Below are 24,663 nucleotides of genomic sequence, written 5' to 3'. Positions count from 1 at the left end.
ATTGATCCCAGACTGGGAAATTACACTGCAGCAGCAACACACACAAATCATGTAGTTAACAGGTATACCTTCACACTGCAGCGAGATGCATTTTTAAATTAATGCCATGTAGAAAGTATAAATAACAGAATCTACCTGGTCACTCACTCAGTTTGAACCCCCAAAGTGTCCCAACATGGAAGTGAGACGGCTCACGTCCCCTTTTCTCCGTTTGAACTTCTGCTTGGTTGCGTAGATTTGACAGAAGTCTGTGATGAAGTTTAACCACAGCTTGTTAAGTCATGTTTCTTTATCGTAACCCTGAGAAGCTGATGTGCTGACGATGTGAAGCTTCCTCGCTGTACTTGTGGGTTTTACCCGTCAGGTCAGGAGGAAGGTCCCAGCTCTGCTCGCCGGGTCGCTTGCAGGGTTTCTTGTGGTGATTTGTGTTTTTGTGTTCGCAGGCAGCAGGCTCTCTTCCACGTCCTCACAGCCTACTCCATGTACAACACGGTGAGCGATTCACTCGCCTCACAAAACCGTAGAGGTTACTCTGCTTCCACTGTCGGCGCCTGTGCTTTCCCGCAGGTCCTCAGTGGGCGGAGCTCTCGCTACAGCAGATAAAAACATCAAGATCAAATTAGAACTTAACAGGAATATAAGGAAGCAACTTGTCATTACCCTGACTGTGTGTGTTTGTGTTTGTGTGTGTGTGTGTGTGTGTGTGTGTGCGTGCAGGAGGTGGGATACTGCCAGGGCATGAGTCAGATCACAGCTCTGCTGCTCATCTACATGAACGAAGAGGACGCCTTCTGGGCTCTGGTCAAACTGCTGTCTGGGCAGAAGCACGCCATGCACGGTAACACAGCCGCACTCGCTTTTACTCTGTTTTAACAGTCAGTGGTCTGTGGATGTACTGACACTTTACGTAAAGGGGCAGTTCACGCCAAAACACATCTGTTTCTGCTTCCCTGTAGTGCGGTTTGTCCATCCAGACAGTTTGCGCCCTCACATGGACGAGAGTCTCGTCCTCATGACTGGGCGGGACGTAAACATTAATGGCGTCCTGTAACGTTAGCCAGCTTACTTGGCCAGACTCTCCTCCGGGAGTAGATGGACGTTTCCTTTTGCGCTGTGATTCGGAAAGAAAATAGTTCCTACCTGAAGGAAGTAAGCGGGTCATGATTTCCGGAAAGAGACTTTTAGTTTTTGGCACTTTGAGCACCACAAGTGAAGCGTCATCTCGTTCCATTATATTGAAGAGAAGGCAGACGTCTGTACAGCAGATATCTCCAAAACTCTGCAGCTCACACCAAACACTATCTGGACGGACAAACAGCAGCACAGGTGACAGGAAGCAATGTTGACCTGGGAAACAGCAGCTGATGAAACAACAGGCTGAGCACTTCACACTAACACCTGAGTCCTTGTGTCCTCACCTTCAGGGTTTTTTGTCCCCGGCTTCCCGAAGCTGATGCGCTTCCAGGATCATCACGACCGAATCCTCAAGAAGACGATGCCCAAACTGAAACAACACCTGGTGAGACAACACGGGCTGAACTACTCGAGCCGAGAACGGACATGCTTGCATTTTGTTTTAATGCTGATCCCAAGTTATTGATACTGCGATTGGTTACGAATCCTCCCCAAAGAGAGTTTTTTTAAAAAATAAATTAACCTGTTTCGTGAGAAATCAGCAATTAACGATGACCTGGAGATAACATTTTTAAAAAAATCATTACGAGCTTGGCTGTTCTCGGCTTCCATAATAATAAAATCAATGTTTGTAATACTAGAAGTAAAGCATCAAAACAAGTGAAGGGTTTAATAAAGCTGTTGGATTATGACATCACGGCTGTGTTTTCAGTTGGCCTTAGTTCACCTGAAGGGGTCGTGATTCTGTGGTGAACCTACTGGTGTTACTCCCTGGACATTTAAGTCATTCAGTCCTCACTGATTGCTGACATGTTGTCACACACTCAGCAGCGCCTGAACTGATTTTCTGTTGGGTTGGTTTGTGCTGCTGCAGGACAGCCAGGAGGTGTTCACCAGCCTGTACACCATGAAGTGGTTCTTCCAGTGCTTCCTGGACAGAGTGAGTGCATTAACACCCCCACAGAACAACCATGTCCGCAGGTCAGTCGTTCACCAAGTGAAAGCTTGTTGTCTGGCTGCAGTCGTGAGGAAAACGACTTCAGAGTGTCAGGCTTTTAAAGGATGAGTCCAATGTTCTGTGTTTCCTACCGTCAGCCCGGCTGGGAAAGGAAAATACAGAGCCTTCATTTAAAATATCTATGTATTTATATTTGTCAACTGTATTTTTGTGAGTTACTCTTGTCATTCCGTAAGAAGCAGTGGGCTCGGTCTCAGAGCCACAGACAGGCTGTGGGATCATGTCCTCTGTGGTCACTGTGAGCCCACAGAAGTCCACAGGGAGAACAATAAAATGATCCTCTGACCTTCTGTTCTGCTTGTGTGCAGACTCCCTTCACCCTCACCCTCAGGATCTGGGACATCTACATCTTAGAGGGTGAACGGCTGCTGCCCGCCATGTCCTACACTATCCTCAAAATGCACAAGAGTAAGACTGTTCAGTCCACACACACTGAGTACAAGCTGCTGTCCAGCTCTCCAAGTCTAAAACCTGTGTGTGTGTGTGTGTGTGTGTGTGTGCAGAGCACCTGATGAAGCTGTCCATGGAAGAGCTGGTGGAGTTTCTGCAGGAGACCTTGTCCAAAAATTTCTTCTTCGAGGACGACTTTGTGATCGAGCAGCTACAGGCGTCCATGACGGAGCTCAGGAGGGCGAAGCTGGACCTGCCTGCACCAGGTACAGCTGCAGCGCCAGACACACCGAGTGCAGACGGCTCTAACACACACACACACAGGGACATTTTTAAATGTGGAGATGTGATGCAGTAGGTCTCATTTTAGCACAAATCTGATCTGAGGTTTCATATTTTAACAGAACTAATAAAAACAGGCAAACATGCTGGAGTGTTTGTTTGTAAACAGACAAAATTATTAGGTTTCATCCTAATTAGTTAGAGAAAAACAGCTTTTAGGATATTTGAGTTTGATCGTTTTCGTACTTTTAGACTCGTCAGGAACATTTCAGGTCATCTCTTCAGACCGAGTTTATAAACTCAGCAATTAGTCTGTCGACTGAGGAAACGAGGAATAATCCTGAAATCTTGAAGAAAACATCGGCTGTTTTTCATGCAGAGATCAAAAGCTGAGATGAGTCCATTGATTAGTCTGTCAACTATTAAATTAATCACCCGCACACTGAGTAGGTTATTAAGAAAAGTGTCCAGATTCTGTTCCTCTAATGAAGTTTCTTTAGTCTGAAGAAAAAAGTGATCAATATTTGTCACTGATGTGTCATTAAGAAAATGATCTTAAACTGATCGTGTTGTGCCGACGCTGAAGACGTGAAATGAGTCGGGTGACGGTGAGACAATCGTCCCTGTGGGTGTCCTGATGTTCTCGTGGCCTGCTGCTGTGCTGTAGCTCGTAGCTCTGTTAGCAGTTTGTGTTGCTAATCCTGCTGTCTCCTCATTAATCTGCCTTCTCTCCCTCTTCTTTCAAACGATGTTAGCCAACAACAACAAAAGTGTGGCCGTGAGTGGGGGCCACATTCCCTCCTACAACAGTAACCGGTGGGCTATCCTGACTGGTCTTCCCTCTCCGTGTCTCTGTCTGTCCATCTGTCCCCTCAGTCCGTCCGTCCTGTCTGTCTCCCGTCTGTCCAACAGCACTCCGGTTTTCCCTTCACAAACTGGTCTTCCAGCTCTTTTTCTCCCCTCACATGATATTCTTAACATGAGTTCAGATGCATTGCTTCAGTGGAGTCCTGCAGTGGCCTCCTCTCGTCTTTCTGTCTTCTTCAGTTTGTTTTTGTTTCCACTCCGTGCGTTAAGATCTCTCAGGTGACATAATGCGCCCTCTGGTGGGCAGCTAAAGGCCCTGCATGACACTGTTTTGAACTGTGAGCTTTAGCTTTTCTTTATAAAGTGTTTGATAGCTCATCATGATATTTTTGCTTGACATCTGTCATAGCTTTTAATCATCAGCTGAAGACAACTGACCATTTAAAGGGACAGTGCACTGCTAGTGATATTTATCCATATGTCCCTTTAAACCTGCAGCTTATTGTTAGTTTGATAAAAGGTGAATTAAGCTGACTTTTCTCGGGGTACATCTTTAAAGGCAGGTTACTGTGTCACAGAAATATACATTAAAGCTACTGAATGAGTCCACGCTGTCTGCCTCCTGCATCCGGTCCGTCTGTCCTCCAGAACAGAAGCAGCAGACACATTTTTTGGTTAAAAGCTCTGACTTAAGCTGAAGAAGGAACCAGAATTTTCCGCACAGCTACAACAGTAGCTGTCTGTTCGCTTCTCTGCCCGCTGACAAGATAATGAGCCACTTTTCCAACACTGGAGGCTTTTGTTGAACTTCTGTTTTAACAACCATCTGCTACCACATTTGCTGCTGTGCATATTTTTTGTTAATCTGCCTTTTTTTGTTGGCTGAACTGCGAGGAATGACGGTGGTTTCCTGGTTCTGTAATTCTGAACTTGACTGAGTTAAGAGATGGCCTCTTCTTTTCCTAACCACCGGCACCGCAGCAGTATAATTTACTCAGTGCAAACAGCAGCTGGATAAATCTGATTTATGAAGCCTCGTCTTTGCGAGGAAGAATCTTCTACAACAGTATTTATACCGCTGTGGTGCACATGCAGCGCGGGGAGGCGGACTCCCTCACTGCACTGACATCATTTGCACACTCCTGGAGTTTAATGTAACTTTTAAGTTAAGGTACAGAAACTAATTTCTTTTTCATTTTGCACATTTCCATTGAAACTTGTCTAAGCTCTAACTTAAACTCAGTATCTATTCATGTTAATCCAGTTGGATAAACGATAAAAGTTTCCGACATTTGGTTAAGCTACTGTTACAGTTAAGTTATTTTGTATTTCTAACTGCGAAGTGACAATAGATGAACGTCATGCTGCACACATTCAGGTTTTAAACATTCATTTCAACTCAACTCTACAGTTTTAGCTGCCTGTTTCTGAGCCTGTACTTAATGTGAAAACACAGTCAGCCACTGTGACGGCTTACCTGCACTGTGGACAGGTTTCAGTCTCCAGCGAATTCCTGAAAGAAAACACAAAACTATTAATTTGGTTCTAGAGAAGAGCAGTGTTGTAAAGTACTCATTCAGCTGAAAACGTTTTTGTGACTTCCTGACAGAGCAACACTGATGAAGGGGGAGGAAGAGGAGGCAACAGGCTCGTTTCCCCTGTTCATTTAACAAATCTGTTCAGGAGGGGAGGAAAAACAGGTTGACGTCAGTGGATAAACACTTCAGTTTGTAGATTCAGTGCCAATAAGTTCACTTCCTGCGTGAGTCCCTCAGCCCTTCGTCTTCCTCCACCTGCTGTCTCCTGACTCTGGTGACCAGCGTCGCCGCCACCGCGTCTGCACGCCGTACACACGTTCCTGCCAGCCGTGCGTTTTATTTCATTAACGTAAAGCCGTACGATAAAGTATTAACGCCGTAACACGTGCTGGTTGTAGAGTCGTAACTTTTGCTGCAGGCTGAGTAGTGAAGGAATATTTCTGTGGCTTTAATGTTTCTACTTACACAAGTCTCAGTACGTTCAAACAAGGTTCATTAATCAGGAACTATTTCTCTATGACCTTTCAAGTCTGGGGCCTCTGCTGCAGCTGAGTACACTTTAATGAAATGAAGTGAAACTCATAATTTGAGAGACAAGTCAAACTGAGTGTCACTTCCTGAGTGAGGCCCTCCAGCCAGCTGAGCATTAATATCAAACTCTGTTCCTGATGTTTCTCTGTCCTCTGCTCTTTGCCTGTGGAGATGTGATTATGTGTCGTCATGAATGTAATTCTCCTTTATTTTTACCTCTCTATGGCAGTGGTGTTGCATGAATCCATGTCCCCGTTGTGACTTCTCATCTGATGTGAAATCAGCACCACACAGTGTGTTAAACCATCTCCGACAGCTTTGCTTTCCCGATGCCGTTCTGATGTTTTTCCACCGTTTCGATCTCGCAGGTAAAGAGGAAGAGTTTCCCAAGAAGCCTCTCGGGCAGCTTCCTCCTGAGCTGGCGGCAGCAGGGGCGAACCACGTGGCCAACGGTCAAAGCCACGCAGAGCCAGCTGAGCCACCCAGGGACCCGAGTCCTGTACCAGACCGCCAGCGGGACAGTCGGCCCCCCAGCCGGTCACGCCGGGCCTCACTGGAGAAACCGATCCGCTCCCACAAGGCTGACAGGAGGGATGGCCGCTCCAGGGCATCAGGGGAGATCCCAGGTGAGCAGCAGAAGCATTCAACCTCCACCACACCTGAGAGGGGAGCAACACCAACCTCAGCCCCCACCCCTACACCACAGCTCAGCTCACTGGATGGAAGGAAACCTCAGAGCCACGCCACCGCTAACAACAACTCCAACGCCGCCCCCAGCTATAACAGAGACATCACTCCCCGCTGGTTCAAACCCTCCGAGATGAAGCTGGAAGCTGCCAAAGCGGCAGCTGCCCAGGAGGTCAAACTGAGCCGAGGGGTGTCGCCGGCCCCCTCCAGCCCAGAAGATGGTGTTCTGCCCCACCGGCGACCACGCTCCAAGGCCTTCGTCCCCGGCTCCAACCGAGGCTCCAACGCCTCTCAGTACGACAATGTACCAGGGCTGCCGGAGCAGGAGTTCGAGATCCTGGAGCTTGACAGACCTCCGTCCAGAATGAGGACACCTCGCAGTGACATACCCTACGGCGTGCCGTCCCTCCATCAGGGCAGCCCCAGCCGTGGACCCAGTCTGGCTGGGAGTGTCGCGTCTGTCACATCAGGGCCCAGGATGGCCAACCACCCACTTCCTACTCGATTTTCCCAGAACAGTCCCACGGTAGTCCAGCCCAGCTACCCCGGCAGCCAGTTCCACACCCCTCCCCAGCAGCACTCCCCAGGCAGAACTACTACTGAGGTCCCCATCCTACATCCCACCTACAGCGTGAGCCTGGGCCACAGGGGAGAGGACAGACTCTATGCTCCGCCCTCCCGTCTTACCCCACCCTCCAATGTGGCATATGGGGAACGAGCGTACGCCACCACCCACCGGCACAAGAACAGCCACTCCCCAGAGAAGGCTCTCATGAACAACTCCTACACCACCTACCGCAGGCAGCCGCCACCAAACTCCATCCACAATCCCCATAATGCCAGGCCTCCCCCGGAGCACCACCTACAGCTGGAAACACAGGGGAGCTCCACCCCCATCTACCTGCAGCAGCTCACCTCCACCGCACAGGTACGCGCTCCGGTGGACTACAGGTTTGAGGGGCACCGGAGAGGCGAGGCAAACCCACACTACCTGCCAGAGGGCGGGCCTCGGCAGCCAGTGGACGGGGTCCCGTGGACGCCGAAGGATGAACTGCCCCCTCAGTCCCCAGGTGGGATGCCCCGCTCACCCAGCTTCCAGAGAGCCCAAATGTCTCCTGTTCAAGAGTTCACTTTTCCGGCCAACCCAGACAGCCTGCTTCACTACAGGACACAGTTCCAGGAGCAGGAGCCTGTCATAAGGCAACAGCTCCCTCAGCTGTTTGGAGGACCACACTACAGGCACGCACAGGAGGCGTTTGCCATGCAGGAGTCCATGTTGCTGTGATGGGAGGATAGAGAAATGGCAAGACACTGTAAAACAAAAAACAAAAAAAAAACTGAGGCGTAGTCACTGACACTGTGGTAAAGACGAGCAGTAGTCCTAGCTTTGTCAGGAACCTGGTTTTGTCTCTGCTCTGTTGTTCTTTATGTGTGAAGTACTGACCTTCTGACTGTCACGCTGCATCGTAACGCTGCAGGACGCACCAGCCTCTGACGTTTTTACTGATCACTTTCAAAAGAGAAAAAACTGACTGAAGATTTAATTTTATTTTTGGATGTAAATCATTAACGAGAGGTGACCGTATATATCTTTTAGAGTCAGATATGTATGGTGGATTTTTGTTAATATGCTGAGTTGTTATCAGTAGCAGGAACAGAACAAAACTCTGATTTATTTTCCATCTTTATTTTTTTATATGTTACTTCCAGATATTTACATTAGAGATCAATTTACTCTATATGCTTGTGAATGTTATTTTTTAAAAAACACAAAATAATATTATGTCCAACGACAGAATTAGGGAGCAGGGATGAACAAGTCGCTGTCAGTTTTGATTTCCATTTCAGTTCTGAAAACCCTCCACTGTGGAAAGAGCAGAGTTTTGTTGTTTATGTTCTAATTTTTCCTTTTCAGTTTCAGAGATGATAATCCTGATTAACGGACGTGCAAGTCATTCCTCTTTCGCACGTGAAGTTGCAGTACATTGGATATTTACATGTATTTGAGGCCAGTGTAGTTATTGATTAAATTCAAACCCCGAATAGAAACTCAAGAGCTTCAGCTAATTTTTGAGGGCTAATGATGTTATATACTTTTTGTTTGATGGTTTTACGCCACCTGATTTGCTATGTAACCGCAGGTAACCTGTTTTTTAACCGCTGTACTGTTGTTAGCACATCTCAAGCACATGCAGCCAGAGATGGAACTGAGCTAGTTTCAGTTCAGTTAGTTTTACTTCATTATGTCTTATTATTCTCAACACTGTCATATCAACTGCTGTTCAGCTGCAGGCACTTCCACTGGCACACACTACACGTCACACATTTCAACATTTAAATCAGTCACATTCCCTGTTATGGCTCCTCGAACTCGGGATTCAAAGCAGTTACTCTCAAGCAGTATTGTCAATACTGTTCATTACATTCCCTAAGTTATCTCTGTTTTTTTGTTAAACAACTAACTGCAGACCATTCTGATACTTTGCTTAATAAAAAAGGAGGTGGGGTGAAAATGAGTCTTTGGCTCCGTTTTTGATTTGCTGTAAATTTATTTCCACTGCTCGTCTTTTTGCTCCAGTAAAGAAACTCTGCCCTCCAGTGGGGAAGCTAAGTTGACTAATTAATTGACTGATTGTTAACCAACACACTGATTATGCATCAGTTAAATGCGATATTAAATATGTATTGTGTGTGACAAAACGCAGCTTTTATCAGGTCCCAGACTGTTGATCAGACAAAAACAAGCAATGTCAAACACTAAATATTCTAAACAATCTAGTGATTTATTGACAGATTTGGCTCACAATGAAAATCATTCAGCTGCAGCCATATCTCAGACCAATCACAGGTGAGTCAGTGTCACTTCCTGTATGGTTTCTGTGGCTTCCTGGAAACTGAACTACAGTTGAATCCTGCCCCACAGATCAGTCAATAACAATTCCAAGAAAAACAAGACCTATCGGATAAGAAAGGCAGTTATTGCTTGCAGATAGAAGCTATTTTTCATTATTTTATATATATTTTTTAGAGACCAAAGCAATTAATTTTAATTCAACATATTTGGCAGACTGATCGATCCTGCGACAAATCAAACTCATTAAGAGAAAGTAGAAATAGGTGCTGTAAATTGAAATAAACGATTCACTGCTGAAGACCACAAAGAGAGCTTGTAGGACGCCTGAAAGCATCATTCAGCTGCCTGCTCGCATGCTGTTATTGGACGATTCAGGGTAAGTAAGTCGGCTTCAGAGGGATGTCAGGTCAACAGCTTCACAAGGAAGACAAACCTCTGGGGAACAAGCAAAGCCTGCTGATGACGTCTGCCCAGGATGACAACTCTGAAGTACGAGGAGCTAACTGAGAAGCAGCAGGAACACTGAACACAACAAATCTTAAATTCAGTCAAGTTATTTCTGTCCGGTGGGGAAACATTTGTTTAAATGAGATGAGAGGCTGAACGGCAGAGGAAAGCTTTGAACAGCTGACTGGAATGAACTGCTGATTGGTCGGACGACACCTGAGACATGAGGAGGGTTTGATGTGTGACTGAAACAAACGCACTGCAGCACAGCAACGTCTGCCGTCCTCGCCATGAAGCTACGGCTCAAAGCATTACATTTAATACTCCATTAAACCAAAAGTAATCTGAAAAAACAGTTCTGTTAGGAAATGTAACTGTTTAAGTCCTCAGTAAGGCAAAAGTACAAACACTTGCTCATTAAATCTCCTCATGAGAAGGTCAGCATTTGGATTCTGAATTAAAATCAACCCCAGCTTGAGGGAGATGGTACATCACCACTTTCTGAAACGTTATAGACTAAACAGTAGCATCCAAAAAACAAAACTGACAACTTCATGTCATTTGTAAAGCATTTCTTTGTCATTTATGACAGTAAATCAAGAGCCTGAGTTCTGGACTGTTGGTTGTCAGTTTGGGTTCTGCAAAACCAATTAGCATTTTACACAATTTCTTTACATTTTACAGACTAAACTATTAATGGTAAAAATAATCTGAAGATTCATCAGTAATGAAAGTAATTGTTGGATGCAGTCCCACTGAACAGAAAACAATTATTGGTAGATAATGACACAACAGTTATTAGTTGCAGTCCTGCTGCTGACGAATTAACTTACTTCAATATTTCTAGTTATTGTTGTTCAAAACGTACAAGCATTAAGATCAGCAACAATTCTGACAATCAATTATCAATTCCCTTTTCCGTCTTAGTAAATTAAATGTCCTCAGGTGTTATCCAATTTGTCTGACAGGATAAACAACTCAGACACATTACATCCGAGTAGTAAAAGTATGACAGGTTGTTCTCATTGTTTACTGTCGTGTCTGCACTACACGATCACTTCATCACTGGGAAAACAGAGCAGATTAAACTGATGCTGCACAGCTCGAATGTTACACACGAAAATACGACAGGCTCTAAATATTCCTGATGGTGCTGGAGTTTTCCCAATAACTTTTATACGAAAGGATCAGTGATGCACACGAAACATCTGATTCTCCTGCCAGAACAAATCCATCGATCTGTCCGTGTCCTCAGGACGAAGATGTTTCCACCGGCAAAGACTTCCGTCTCTTTCCAGCTTTAATTTTGACAGCACAGTTTGTGTCGTTCTACGACCTCACGTCGCAGGTTTACACAAGCACGCCATCGTGTGGCCATTCGCTAGCATTACAACCTGAGAGAGTCACAGCCACAATCTGCCTCGATGTTATATTTATTCTAATTAAAACAAACATTTTTCATTATTCACTGATCTGTTGAATATTTTCTTGACTAATCGTTTAGCCTCCGAAGTGTCCAAATGTATGAACACGCGTGTCTTTGAATTGGTTGGTTTACCACAATAAGAAACATCTTCACACAAGCTGGAACCAACGACTGAAATTTATTTTTGTTTTCCTGATAACATCCTGAATCTATTAAACAAACAGATTTTAAACTCCCCTAAATGCTACACATCTGTGGTGCAACACAGAAAATATTAAAATGGTCTACAGGTTACTACACATTATTTTCTTTATCAACTATGTTGTCAAAAATATCTCTTAGTTATCCATTAGTCCATCTATTAGTGATCTATTAGTCTATGACGTATGGGAAAATGATGACAAATACACAAATCACTATTTCTTTCTGACAATTACAGAAGTTTACAATCAAGCATCAGAGCCATCAGAGTTAAACAAGCAATTAATGTTAAAAATAAAAGCCACTGCCAATCACCTCACCTCTGCCATCACTAACAAACCGCTCAAAAAGACAAACACAACAGGTGCCACGACGCCGACGTGACTTCAACCGCACGTAAACACGAGTGCTCACATTAGCCTTCGATAGCATCCGTTAGCTCACCTGCTTCACCACGTTAATGAACACCAAAGCAAACCCGCTAACCAAAATCAGCCATCACGTTAGAAATAACAGCAAGCATAGAGCAAACCCTACTGAAACATTTCACATTTTAACAATAACAACAAGCAGCAAGTACTTACATTCACAGACATCATAAAGAGGAGGCTCCGCATTTGCTGCTGTGGCACGAGAAATGCGGCCGCCATCTTGGATCGGTTGTTCTACCGTAAACCACCAAAGCAGCGAGAGGCCTGAGCTCCGCGCGGCGTATTGACTGTAGAAGAGTTTACAAACTAGTTTACTCACAATTTCAGCAGCTTTGCTTCGTTATCACCATCAAAATAGTTTTGTTATAGAAAGGTTCTAAGACATTTGAAGGAAGAGAATAGGAAGAAGAAGTAAATAGGAATAATAGGAAATAGGAAGAAGAAGGTAGAAAATAAGCTTGACTTCCTTTGTAAAATGTTTCTCCCAAAGTTCCCGTTTTCATTTTGAAGGTTTCCTAAAGACGAAGACATGAGGAAGAAGTGAGAAGTGACTTTGAGGAGGGAAACATTCACTGCAAGTGATTCATCTGTGCTTCGCAGTGAACATTTTAAACAGGGAGATGTTGATAGGACGGGTCAGATTGTCCCACTCAGAGACGGTGTTATTCCATCCATCTTCAGCTTCACCAAAGAGTAGGTGTGTCATCATAAGGGTATTAGCATTCATTAATGTAAATATTCTATTATCAGTCATATTACTTTTCAGGTATTATGCTTCTTCATTTCAGTGGGAAAAGGCAGGACTCCCTCCAGTGGTGTCAGACTGATGTGTGTGAAGTGAGACCATCAAACCACGTCCATCCCTCTTTCTACCAGGATCATGGCCCTCCTGCCCCTCTTAAGGCCAGACTCAATGAAGACAAGACAAGACAACTTTATTTGTACAGCCCGTTTTTACAAGCAGTTTGTCTCAAGGGGCTTTACATAACATCACAGCAACATCCTCTGCCCTTCGACCCTCACATCCACTGAGGAAAAACTCCCAGGAAAACCTTTAACAGGAAACACTGGGAGAAAGCTCAGGGTGAGCAGCAGAGGAGGGATCCCTCACCCGGGACGGGTGACGTGCTGTGGGTGGTGTGCAGGCAGGAACAACATGAGAACAACATGACTGAAAAGACAAATAAAACAAAATCTCAACTCTGAAAAATTTTACATTTTCATGTCATTCATCCGTTCAGTTTCACTTTCCATCCCACCTCAATATGATTTTAACATTTCACAAGACTGGAATTATAATAATGAAATTATAATGAACTGCCGTATCATTCATGTATTTTTCATATGCTGTTGAAAACCACTATCCTATCAATTCAATTCAATTCAGATCACTTCGTTTATATAGCACCCTATACAATCCAGATCGCCTGCAGACCCTCCACAGAGACCCAGAACCCGAACCCCCGAAGCCCCGAGCAGGAAAACCCTGAAGCCTTAGCAAGAGTGGAAAGTCTGGAAGGAGAGAAGAAGAACGCCACGGCGAGAGAAAAGAGAGCAAAGACCACAGTAAAGAGTCTTTTAGGGGATTTGAGGGAAAATTTTTAAAAAAAAGATTAATGATTAAAAAAATTAAAACTTTCATTAGCAACTTCGTACAAGTGTAAATATGGTTTGGAGCGAGGGGGTGTCAATTTCTTGTGTTTAACTTGAATTAACTTGAATCTACATTTTTATCCTCTCTCCGTGTGTCCTGTATCACAGCTACGTGTATGACGTTTGCAGCAAAAAAAAAAAAAAAAAAAAAAAAAAAAAAAACTCGTGCAAATCATTGAAGTATTCAGCGAGTTATTACTGATTAAATGCGCCGACACGTCACTGCGCCTGCCCAACAGGTCACACTGAGCGGAGCGCGTGACCGGTCCAAGATGGCGGCCCTGCGGCTCGTCAGCGCCAGTAGTCAGCGGCGATCGCTCTTTAGTATGTCTGTGCTTACTTTGACCAGCTCGGCCGTGGAACGTGCGTAAGCATCCGCACAGACAGGAAAACTAGCTCGTTAGCTAATGTTAGCATGACCAACTGTTAGCCATAATGGAGACTTATAAACTCTTTCAAACGCACAAGGACGTGAAACAACGCTTACCTCATGCTGGAAACACTCACGCTATTTCGTTTCTGTCCTTTAAAGGGTCGTCCGTCCGAAATTAATTTTAAACACTTTCCAAATTATACCATGAAACATATGACAAATATGGCGAATGTCACGAATCTCCAGACCACCTAAACACCAAAAAAACTAAGACCTAAACCCAGATAGAAAAATATGTTTTATTTATTTAGAATAATAGAAAAAACATTAATACAAGTAAATGTTTGTGATAATAAATCATTTAAAAAAAATGGAAACAGTTAAGTTCATGACACCTGTTCATGTCACCTGGTAGCCACTCCCCTAAAGCCATGCCTGAAATAACATTTTTTTTGTTTTTGTTTGTTTTCTTGTACTTTGTGGCATTTTTTATCGTGAAACTTGTGGGTTTATGGGTATCCTAGTACAATCCAAAGTACACTGCAAAGTGGAGCTAATCTGCTGGCTCAAGAAGTATTTTCAACATAAAAAAATTTCCATTCCAATTCAGATTTTTTTTTTAATATCTTTATTGTTTCTGGGAATATTAATATAGCGGTTAATTTAACGATTCCAGAACTTTGTGTTTTTTTAATTATTTAAATTTCGCTGTAACAAGAAAATCGTGTTTTTCACTGGTCTGGTGGAGACACTGTTGACAGGGAGAAGAAGGCACCGAGCTGTGCAACAAACTCAAAATGCTTTAATGAACTGCTTCATCAAATACAGAAAAAAAGCTCAAATTGATACAACGGCTGTAGTTAATGTCTTGATTTGCATACTTTTTAATGTACACATGCTTGTAGCTTTGACATTTTATCAAAGAACCAGACATTTTCTAGCACAGTTGTTTATCTTTTGTGTTGGTGATGCATTGACAAGTTTTTCATGTCTGTTTCCAAGCCATGGAAGAGCTTAACCTGTCGGTCTCCTAACACTGTCGATTCAGAAAATAATGTAAGCTTTTACTTCCAGAGCCCTTGATGTTTGAAATACCTCCTGCTGATTTGTGATGCCATCAATTGCATTTAGTATTATACAGAGAGCAGCATTCATTCTCCATTAGCTTCATGAGTCCTCTGGGTGGTAACCGTTTCATTCTCATCTCCACTCAGCGGCTTTTAAAGGCAACTTAATGCTTCAGCTACTCGTCTCAGGAAAACGGAGGACATCCTCGGGGAAGACAAAGTCAACAATTCAAACTTGAATCATTACACATTTTACTAGGGGTGTAGCTCATACGCTGGCTTAGGCTTGGTGCTGATTATTGCACACCAGTGACTGAAAAGCTTGTGCACCAGTCAGGATAATCACTAGATCAATGCAGCGAGTTGTGATAAAAGCCTCTCCGGCAGTCCTTCAGTCGTGGGCTTTTTCAGCCTTATGGCTCCACACTGGCTTGCGCTTCTCTATGAAGGCTCGGATCCCCTCCTGTCCGTCTCTTAGAGCCAAGTTGTCAACCATCACCTTGGAGGCGGTGGCATACGCTGCATCTCGACCTTGAGCCATTTGCCTTTGGAGGAAACAACGGAGACAAGACATGAAGGGAAATGTATTAATCACGACGTTTTCACACGAGGACTCCTGATTATTATGGAAAACGTATCTGACATCTACAATGAAATTCTATTGTTGACCGAATATTGACTTTGACAGTATTAACACCTGAAATATTTGACCTAAAACATTCTCTAACAAATCCAGCTGACTGAAGATGTAATCACTGCAGAATAGTTTGCTTGAAATCTCAAGCTGGACTGATTACCATAAGGAAACCAAAAGGGGTTTCTGTACCTCTGGAAGGTGGCCTTGCCGAGGGCGACGACGGGTCGGCTGGCCTGACACACCCGCTGGGCGATGGCTAATGTCTCCTCCTCCAGTCGCTCCTCTGGCACCACCTTACTGACCAGACCGTGCAGCAAAGCATCATGGGCAGAGATGGGAGTTCCCGTGAACAACATCTCCATGGCAACCTGGTAAAAAGAAGGACACAAAGGTGTATTTCAGCTGAAGCAATAATACCGTGTAACACCGTGTATCGGAGCAGTAATTCTGACAGCAACGTTCAACGTTTTTATCGTCTGAAAATGTCAAACCTGAAAAATTTAGACGTCTGCTCTCACCTTCCTCGGCACAGCTCTGCCGATGGCCACCGCGGGTGTCGAGCAGAACAGACCCACGTTGACGCCCGGAGTGGCGAATGTGGACTTCTCCGTCGCCACGGCAATGTCGCAGCTGGCGACGAGCTGGCATCCAGCTGCAGTGGCAACACCATTCACCATGGCGATCACTGGGACAGGTATGTCTTGGATCAGAGTCATTACCTGAAATACAAGAGACACAAGTTTCTGCTGTGACTTGAAACATTAGGGACTTGCTAGAACAAGGTAATGTAACGACTGTTGACTTAATTTGACATCAGTCAAACAACTGATTTTTAATAAATAGTAAAAAAGACTAAAAAAGGAGACTCACCTCAGCACAGGTGTGAAACACCTTTGTGTGATATTCTCTGCCCTGAGCTGAAGTCAGCTCCTTCAGGTTGTGTCCAGAGGAAAACACTGGACCTTTGGCTGACATAAACACACACACACATTACAATATTAAACTAGCATCTTTCTCTATCACACACACACACACACACGATACATACCAACCTGATATGATAATAACTCTGAGATCTTCACTGTTGACATCAGTGAGGATGTCTTCTCTGAGGGATTCCAGCATGGACAAAGACAAAGCATTCCTCTTCTTGGGATTGTTCAGTGTTATTCTCCTGCAAGAAGTTGTTGCTTGAGATTTTTTTTCCTGTGGCGTTTTGAGTGTGTGAACATACGTTTCCAAACGGTTTGTTACACTAATTCTCTTTTAAACTGATATTATAGCACAGCGATCGGTAGCCATGTAAGTGCTGTATCCTCTTTCAGGCACCCGAAAAGAAATTAATAACAGTGATTCTGAAAAATCTGCAGATTCTTGAATGCACCATACATTTAAACCAAACTCCATTTTGAAAAACAGTGTAAAATACTTCAGAGCTTTTTGTCAACAGAATATTTTTTAATCGAATACAAAGAGACTGAGGTACTTCTTAACGTTCAGCACCGACAGAGGAGAAATACAAAAGTATTTCAATTTTGGTGGACTTTGACAAGCAGAGAGAAATGTTCGGCTTTTCACCTCTTTATGTGTTTAACTGCTGCATAGTTACTGGTTAACATCTGCAGACACTTTAACCAAAAGCCGAGGGGTGTCAAAGCACCTGTGAATTAAAGTTCCGAGACGGCGGACACATTTCGTTACTGCACCTGATTCCGCCGCTTTGTTGTCTCAGCGTCAGCGGCTCCGGGTCGGTCTGAGAGTAAAATCGAGTGGTTTTCAGCTGTGCTGCAGTCCTGCTCAGCAGGAAAACACCGCCAGCTCTACACAGCAAACTACGAGCCATGTTTACCCTCGGCGCTTCACCTTCACTCACTCTCACTTCCGGGTACGATGACGTGACCGATACGTGTTGCACCGTCAAAAACAAACCAACAGCGAAACAGATTCACTCGGTCCAGATATTAAAACCATATTCAGATGGAGTAAGTGCATTTATTGTCACCCAACACATATGAGAAAATAAAGTGAAAAATACACATTTACAGTACAGTGATTGGTTGCCACTAGTTATCACTACTAGCAATTAAACTTCAATCAATAAGAAAATATATCTCCGCCAAAACTGACAAAATGGGCATGAAGGCCCAATGTTTGCATTTATTGATTTAATGATAATTGATTGGAAAAAAATGTAAAACCCTTAAAATGTTTTGCTTTTAGCTTGTGGTGGTGCAGAGAAATGTTTTCTTAACAGGATGTCAACACGTTGAACAGCCACTCATTCTGATTTTTAAAACCAGAAGAAGTTCACTCCATGCATATTTACATGGTCTAACATTAACAGTATTTGGAGACAAATCTAGATAAGGCAGGAAACAGAGACAGAACAAGTCCCATCAGAGCAGGAGATACACCAACACCCATAATCCTCCTTCCCACCAGGAGGAGCAGGGCAGCCAGTAGGAGGCAGGCCTCATGTCAGGTGACAGCATTCAGGGTCTGGCCTCCCTCGGATGGGGTGAAGAACTGGACTTTAGGCGAAACCAGCCCCGAGTTGTTCCTGCGCAGGTTTCCAGTGCTTCCTGCGCCTTTACGCATGGAGTTGTTGCGTCGCATGGAGTTCCTCTTCCTCAGCGAGTTCTGGTGCGACAGCTCGCTCTTCTGGAGAGTCTGGATTAAGATGGATGGCTTCTCGTCCAGTTCTCTGGCACTGCACCGCGGCGTCGCTACCTTCAAGGGCAACAACATAACATGAAATAAAAATGTTTCTTTGGTTTGGAATGCTGTGAGCAATAATCCACATGGCGTTTGGCCTTTAAAGCTGGGTCTGCAGATTTGTTTCCTGCTTTCTTCTCCTTTGTGACAAAAATGTAGACTGTAAGGATTGGATACTGTAAATCTCCTTTCAGGTTAACTTTAAATTACAATGCATGTACAGTGTACAGACTACTGACTGTATATAAAGATGGACAACATCAGAGCTCCCCAAAAATAAAGCTAAAACATCTTGATCGCCCCCTGGTGACTGGCGGCAGTACAGCTCATAAACCCCTCCATGTTAGCAGGTAAAAACTGAAAGTACATGTCAAATAAATTTTTCCCAAAGATGGTTTGTGTCATTTTGGCTACTTCTTATCACATGGATGTATGTTCAAGTGTTCATTCTTCAGAATCAGAATACTCCATTGATAAGTTTGTTTGAATTAGTTGCTTGATGCTATAAAAAGGGGAGATGAAACGTGATTGACAGCTGAGCGCTGCTCCTGTGTAACATGGGCATATGGGCGGGAACTCAATACACCAGCTCCACCTTCCAATCACTACGTGATGTCACCAAAACAAGATGGCAGCACTCGTATCCAGGATATTTTGGCTTCACTTTTTTACAGACATGTTGGAGACTGAGACGTCTTGGCCGTGGTTATTTATGTCAATGGAATAAAAATATTACGCTAACTTCAGATAGCTTACCACGAAAGAAGAGAAAACAACTCTACAGCCTGATGCTAGCAGCTCTGTGAGGCTCTATAAGCGCAGTGGTGCTTTTAGCTACATGCTAACATCAGCGTGTCAAATTAAAAGTTTAAAGAATTAGTCGTATTTTAGTCAGATTTTGTTCTGACACTCTTACCTTGACTGTGTTACCAAACTTGGAGTAGTCCACAGAGTACACGCCCTCCTCCTCAGTTACTATGGGGACGAAGCGGTGACCCCACTGGATCTCCTCGGAGACATAGGAGGTCCTGGCCTGAGTGGTGATCCCCGTCGTCTCCACAACTCCCTCCAAGATGACGATCACCTCCAGGTCGCTGCACTGCAGCTCCATGGCGGACAGGTCGTACAGCGGACTGAGAGCACGAACAGCACAGTCACCACAACACAATACAAGTTTCTTTTTCCAGCAGAAAATGATGAAAGACTTAAAAGCAGACATGAATCATCTATGTCTCTTCCCATTTCTTCTTATCACTCTACTGTCAGGTCTGTGATAAAGTTTCAGATAATGCTCCAGAGAGGCCTCTGAGAGTGACTGAAGCTTCCATAAAAAAACTAGCAAATGGGCCTTTAGTCCTTTCATTTACTTCAACTTGCTTATTTTTTGTTTTCAGCACCTTCACTTCATCTGCACATGCTCAAGTATTTTTGCATGCTGTTTGAATGTAGTTAACACAATACACTAAGAATACAGTGAATGCTTAGAATGAATAAGTCATGTGGATTTGAGGTTTCTTCTTCAGTCCTGCGAATTCGTTTTTTGTCCAGCAGGTGGATGTAGTGAGTCACACACATGAAATCCTGTCCTCAGCTGCAGGACTGAGACGCTACCTTTCCTCATGCTGTCATACTGTGACATCCTTAGAAAAATAAATCTTTCTTATATTATTGTGGCGAAATCTCTGAGTTTTTCCCACAGGTGTGCTGGGAGACTCCTGTTAGCGTCCACGAGGTGAGGAGCAGGGTATAGCCCTATCACCGGATATAAACATGTAAACTCCTCGCTCTGTTCAGTTCGGTTTGACCCCGCCCACATCGGGACGGGTCCTGCATCTCTGTACCTGTTTTTGTCAATGACATGGCAGATGATGAGCGGGGCGAGGAGGAACAAGCTGTTGCTGGCCACGGCGCTTTCTGTCTGGACGTCGATCTGATGGATGGGGATCACCTCCCCCTCTGGTGTGGTCGTCTTCCTCACCACCTGCAGATGATGTCCTGCCGTAATTAACTGTCTGTTCATTTAGATCATTTGAGCAACTTTATGAATAAAGGATTAAACCAGACGCACACCTGTAACCTGACGGTCGCTCCTATAATCATGCTCTTCCTGAGATCCCCGATACGAATCATGAAACAAAGGTGGTTGTTTCTGACTGCGATCACGGCGTGACGGCTGAAGATCAGCGTCTCTGCTCGGCGGTTTGACTGAGCCGTCTTCATGAAGATACAACCTGAGGACAGAAAAACACCAAATATCAGCAATCTAACTTGTTCCTGTGTGCTTTGTGGATGTTACGATTTACATTTCTGTAAATCAACAGCTTTTCAACAGGCTAACATCAATTTGAACTTCTCCAACAGGCTAACATCAGTGTTAGCTTCTCCGATAAGGTTATCATCCATGTTAGCTTTTCCAACAGGCTAACATCAGTGTTACCTACTCCAACAGGCTAACATCCATGTTACCTTCTCCAACATGCTAACATCAGTGATACCTTCTCCAACAGGCTAACATCCATGTTACCTACTCCAACAGGCTAACATCCATGTTACCTTTTCCAACAGGCTAACATCCATGTTACCTACTCCAACAGGCTAACATCCATGTTACCTTCTCCAACAGGCTAACATCAGTGATACCTTCTCCAACAGGCTAACATCAGTGTTAGTTTCTCCAACAGGCTAACATCCATGTTCCCTACTCCAACAGGCTAACATCCATGTTACCTTCTCCAACAGGCTAACATCCATGTTACCTTCTCCAACAGGCTAACATCAGTGATACCTTCTCCAACAGGCTAACATCCATGTTCCCTACTCCAACAGGCTAACATCAGTGTTAGCTTCTCCAACAGGCTAACATCAGTGTTAGCTTCTCCAACAGGCTAACATCCATGTTACCTTTTCCAACAGGCTAACATCAGTGTTAGCTTTGCCCAAAGCCTAATGCAGATGCAGGTGTTAGGCTGACTCATTTATTTGTAACTTAAAGGCTTCAGATTAAAAATAAGAAATATAAGTCAACCACTTTATTATATGTTATTATTATTACAGATAAACAACTTTATCGATCCCCTTGGTGGAATTCACAAACTTACCATTATTTTTAAGTTGATGGATGCAATTGATACTAATACTTTTTTACTTTTGAGTGAAATTAATTATAACAGTAAAATACTCGTTTCTACACTGCATTTCTACACTGTAGTATTACTACTTTTGCTTTAGTAAAGAACTTCTTGATTTTTAGCTTTGGTCTGTTGGGCAAGCAGTTTCTTCCACGTCCCCTGAACGCCACAGGTTTGAGTCCCTGAACCTGGAGAAGGTTTTTAAGTCTCACCCAGCATGACAGCATTGATGATGAGTCCCACGATGTTCTGCATGATGAGGACAGTGATGGCAGTGGGACACTGTTCTGTTATCATGCGTCCTCCAAAGCCGATGGTCACCTGAACCTCGATGGAGAACAGGAAGGCTGAAGTGAATGACCTGAAGGGAGAGATTTAGGTCTTCAGTCACGGCTTGCTGAACAGGAAATTTAAAAGATCCAGCGTTAAAATTAGATGTTTTTAAAACCAGGATCCTGCCAAACAGAGGCAGTCCAACTCTGAGCTTTTGGCAGATGTGATGGGGGCATTTTTGGAAAAGAAGCTTTATCGATTTTTAGTAAATACATCTTAAATCACTCCAGACCTTTTTTCTCGAGGACATTAGCTTCTTTATAATTGCTCAAATATTCAGTCATGAGAGTAAGAAACATGCACAAGGCATCAAGATGAACTTTTACATCCCTGCAGCTGCACAGTGTTGCTTAAGACTTGTTTGAGGATGTATTTTTCTCTTCATATTCCCATCGATCAGATATGGTTTTCAGAAAAGAGAAGGGAAGAAGTCGAGACACAACAGCAGAAGAAAGACAAAGGCAAAAGTATAAAAGTATTATAGCAGCATTTTACTGTTTTAGCTGCTCCAGGTGGAGCTAGTTTGAACCAGTTAGTTAGTACAGTCCAGTGGTTCCCAAGCTCATGGTCAGGGCCATTTAAAGGGTCACAAGATAAATGTGCAGGGTCATCAGATGATTAATGATTAATGAGAGGGACTTTTCTCTAATCTTTATAATTTTATTTTTATTTTTATTTTTCTTTAGAGGAGCTGACAAGGCTGGAAAAAGAACTTTAAACTGTGTGGTATTTCACAAGGTTTTCACATGAGTTAAAATCTTAAGCTGAAAAGTAACTACAGCTGCTAAATAAATATGTAAGTGGAGTAAAAAGTGCATTCTGTTCATCTGGAATGTCATGGAATATATGCATAAAGGAGCATAAAAGTGAAGCAAGGAAAAGGATAAGAAGGAAGGAGGGAAGGAATGATGGGAGGTGCCAGACTTTTCCTTCCCCTCCTGCAATCTTTACTTTTCCCCACTGAAGTTATGAGAGCAAAAAGTTCTCTGACTTCCTGTCATAATTAATATATTTCTCTGCCTCTCCTCCTCTTCCTCTGTGGAATTTAAACATGGAGGAAGAAGAAGAAGATGAGGAGGAGGAGGAGGAGGAGGGTGGGAGTTGGGTGGAAGGTTTCAGGATGGATGGAAAGAGGAGACCAAAAATAGTTTTGGTGAACGTAAAAGTCATGTTCCAAGTGTCATCAAACACTCTTAAACAATCTAAACTGTACTTACTTGACCTCGGTGACGCAGTGCGTCTCGTTCTGCCGCTGCGTGTCCAGGTCTCCGTGCGCAAACGCCACCAGCCACCAGCTCATGGCGAACAGCAGCCAGCTGCTGACAAACGTCGTGGTGAAGATGACCAGCGTGAAGCGCCATTTAAGGTCGACCAGCGTGGTGAAGACGTCCTGCAGGAATCGGCCCTGCTCGCGGATGTTCTTCTGCGCCAGGTTGCACGAGCCGTTTTTGGCGATGAAGCGCGCTTTGTTCACGCGGTCCCTGAACACCGGCTTGCGGGGCATGCGGGAGGCGAGCCCCGGCAGACCGAACTCCTCCGGGATGATGCTTTTTCTCGCCAACATCTTCTTCTTCTGCTGCTGTTGTTCTTCAGGGGGGGAAAAGCGGCAAAGTTACTTTTCAGCGCGTCTTCGGTGCGTCTTTAGCGCAGAAAACACCTGTTCACGTGCAGCAAAACGCACAAACTGGTCTCCTTGTGTCGACTTTGGGGATGTTTGGGAGCGACGGCAGCGCGCCGCCTCCGCTCAGCTCCTCTGAGGGCTGGGACGGTCTCCCCTCTCCTGTTGACGTAGTCCAGCTTCTGGAGTCCAGACCCGCTCAGACCAGGGTGCTGCTGCTGCGTTCAGGGAGCGTTCAGGGACCGTCGGAAAACACACCACAAGTCAAACCAACCGAGCCAAAACTTAGGTCTCTCCTATGGTCTGTTGGTTGGAAAACGGACAACACTAACCTCTGTTCATTTCAGACTGTACTTATTTGGTCACTTAATTGATGGTCCCATGGCAGAGCAAAATGTCCTTGCAACAGCTTTTTATGGATAATGAAATCTAAATGAATCAAAGTTTTTATTTCCCGCTCTCTCTTCATTCATTTTAAATTTTTACTGCTATTTATATGTGTGCATTTGAGCCGAGAATCTTTACAAAATTTCGTGATGCTCGCATAATGACAATAAAGACTCTTGAATCTTGAAGTGTCTTTAATCATTCAGAAAAATAGAAACTGTATAGAAAGAGACGTCAATAATCTATAAATAAGCCACAGAAATAGACTGCAGGTAAGATAAATGTTGGTTTACGCTAATAATGACTTACAACAAATAATTGGTCATTTTTAGCATATTTTATGATTAAACTTTCACTGCCATAAGTCATTTTGATGCTTAATTTTCTGGTATTAAATTTAAAATCCTCCAGCTGCAAAATAAAGCAGAATTAATGTGGAAATTTGGGACTCAGTCAGCAGGGGGCGCCATTTAGCAAAATATTGTATTTTAGAAAAAGGTGGTGAACTGCAGGTTCTACAGACAAAGAAGAGATTCATTTCACTCAAAACCATTTTATTATCATTTCAAGTGTAAAAAAAAAAATTAGGCACACATAATAAAACTTTGCTATATACGTTTAAAAATTATTGGATATACATAATGTACACTTACATAAATTCAGAATCAATAAAAAACATTAACTTGTAAAAATGGTATTTAAGTTTAATTCTTTAACAGTCAAATGTGCAGCCGAGACAACAGTCTGCGTATGTAACGTGTTCACTCTGTTACATGCAATGAAATGTCAACCCTAAATGAACCCAAAGATGAAACATGAAAAAATAACTTTACACTTGTTTGTTCCCCAAAACTAAAGATGGGAAAGAAGCTGAAAAAGACAGAGAAAACACAAACTGTAACACGAAAACACGACAGTGAAACGTGTGTCAAGGAGATCGTCTGTCTTTCCACCTGAAAAGATTTCAGAAACGCACTTGTGGACAGGATGAGGATGAAAGTGCAGG

At 43.7% G+C, this 24,663-nt stretch overlaps 3 protein-coding genes and 1 long non-coding RNA gene across 12 annotated transcripts in view; 1 reads left to right on the top strand and 3 right to left on the bottom strand.

The window, feature by feature from the left end:
• Positions 1 to 8,904, top strand: part of usp6nl (USP6 N-terminal like) — a 58,753-nt gene extending 49,849 nt beyond the window's left edge. For all 4 annotated transcript variants that reach the window (XM_046379579.1, XM_046379578.1, XM_046379576.1 and 1 more), the window contains 7 exons: positions 444 to 492; positions 718 to 838; positions 1,425 to 1,519; positions 2,009 to 2,074; positions 2,461 to 2,560; positions 2,656 to 2,808; positions 6,069 to 8,904. In XM_046379579.1, the coding sequence (XP_046235535.1) occupies positions 444 to 492; positions 718 to 838; positions 1,425 to 1,519; positions 2,009 to 2,074; positions 2,461 to 2,560; positions 2,656 to 2,808; positions 6,069 to 7,672 (2,188 nt within the window). In that variant the 3' untranslated portion in view covers positions 7,673 to 8,904. The remainder of the gene's footprint in view (positions 1 to 443; positions 493 to 717; positions 839 to 1,424; positions 1,520 to 2,008; positions 2,075 to 2,460; positions 2,561 to 2,655; positions 2,809 to 6,068) is intronic.
• Positions 75 to 12,049, bottom strand: LOC124053965. Of its 5 annotated transcripts, XR_006842283.1 has the most exons (8): positions 11,900 to 12,042; positions 5,109 to 5,144; positions 2,661 to 2,847; positions 2,439 to 2,539; positions 1,862 to 2,234; positions 1,419 to 1,516; positions 1,141 to 1,302; positions 75 to 590 (listed from the first exon to the last, which is right to left on the bottom strand). It is a non-coding gene; the product is annotated as an uncharacterized LOC124053965 (long non-coding RNA). The 5 variants fall into 5 exon arrangements; XR_006842284.1 differs by having other exon boundaries at positions 1,399 to 1,516; positions 1,862 to 2,539; positions 11,900 to 12,049; XR_006842281.1 differs by having other exon boundaries at positions 1,862 to 2,539.
• A 2,008-nt stretch (positions 12,050 to 14,057) lies between these two features.
• Positions 14,058 to 17,379, bottom strand: echdc3 (enoyl CoA hydratase domain containing 3). Of its 2 annotated transcripts, none has more exons than XM_046379587.1 (6): positions 17,183 to 17,379; positions 16,529 to 16,650; positions 16,347 to 16,444; positions 15,995 to 16,195; positions 15,666 to 15,844; positions 14,058 to 15,384 (listed from the first exon to the last, which is right to left on the bottom strand). In XM_046379587.1, exons 1-6 carry the CDS (start codon positions 17,317 to 17,319, stop codon positions 15,231 to 15,233), a joined length of 891 nt encoding a protein of 296 aa, XP_046235543.1. In that variant the 5' UTR covers positions 17,320 to 17,379; the 3' UTR covers positions 14,058 to 15,230. The 2 variants fall into 2 exon arrangements, with proteins under 2 accessions (XP_046235543.1, XP_046235544.1); XM_046379588.1 differs by lacking the exon at positions 17,183 to 17,379 and adding an exon at positions 17,055 to 17,151.
• Positions 17,380 to 17,448: 69 nt separating this feature from the next.
• kcnj8 (potassium inwardly rectifying channel subfamily J member 8) lies at positions 17,449 to 23,496 on the bottom strand. The gene is made up of 7 exons (XM_046379584.1): positions 23,334 to 23,496; positions 22,870 to 23,239; positions 21,532 to 21,680; positions 20,262 to 20,422; positions 20,033 to 20,172; positions 19,108 to 19,324; positions 17,449 to 18,206 (listed from the first exon to the last, which is right to left on the bottom strand). The coding sequence occupies exons 2-7, from the start codon at positions 23,214 to 23,216 to the stop codon at positions 17,955 to 17,957; spliced, it is 1,266 nt and encodes a 421-aa protein (XP_046235540.1). The 5' UTR covers positions 23,217 to 23,239; positions 23,334 to 23,496; the 3' UTR covers positions 17,449 to 17,954.
• Between the last annotated feature and the right edge of the window lie 1,167 nt (positions 23,497 to 24,663).

Source organism: Scatophagus argus, chromosome 22 (genome assembly GCF_020382885.2).
Source record: "Scatophagus argus isolate fScaArg1 chromosome 22, fScaArg1.pri, whole genome shotgun sequence".
Lineage (NCBI taxonomy): Eukaryota > Metazoa > Chordata > Actinopteri > Scatophagidae > Scatophagus > Scatophagus argus.
This window is presented reverse-complemented; position numbering and strand designations above follow the sequence as displayed.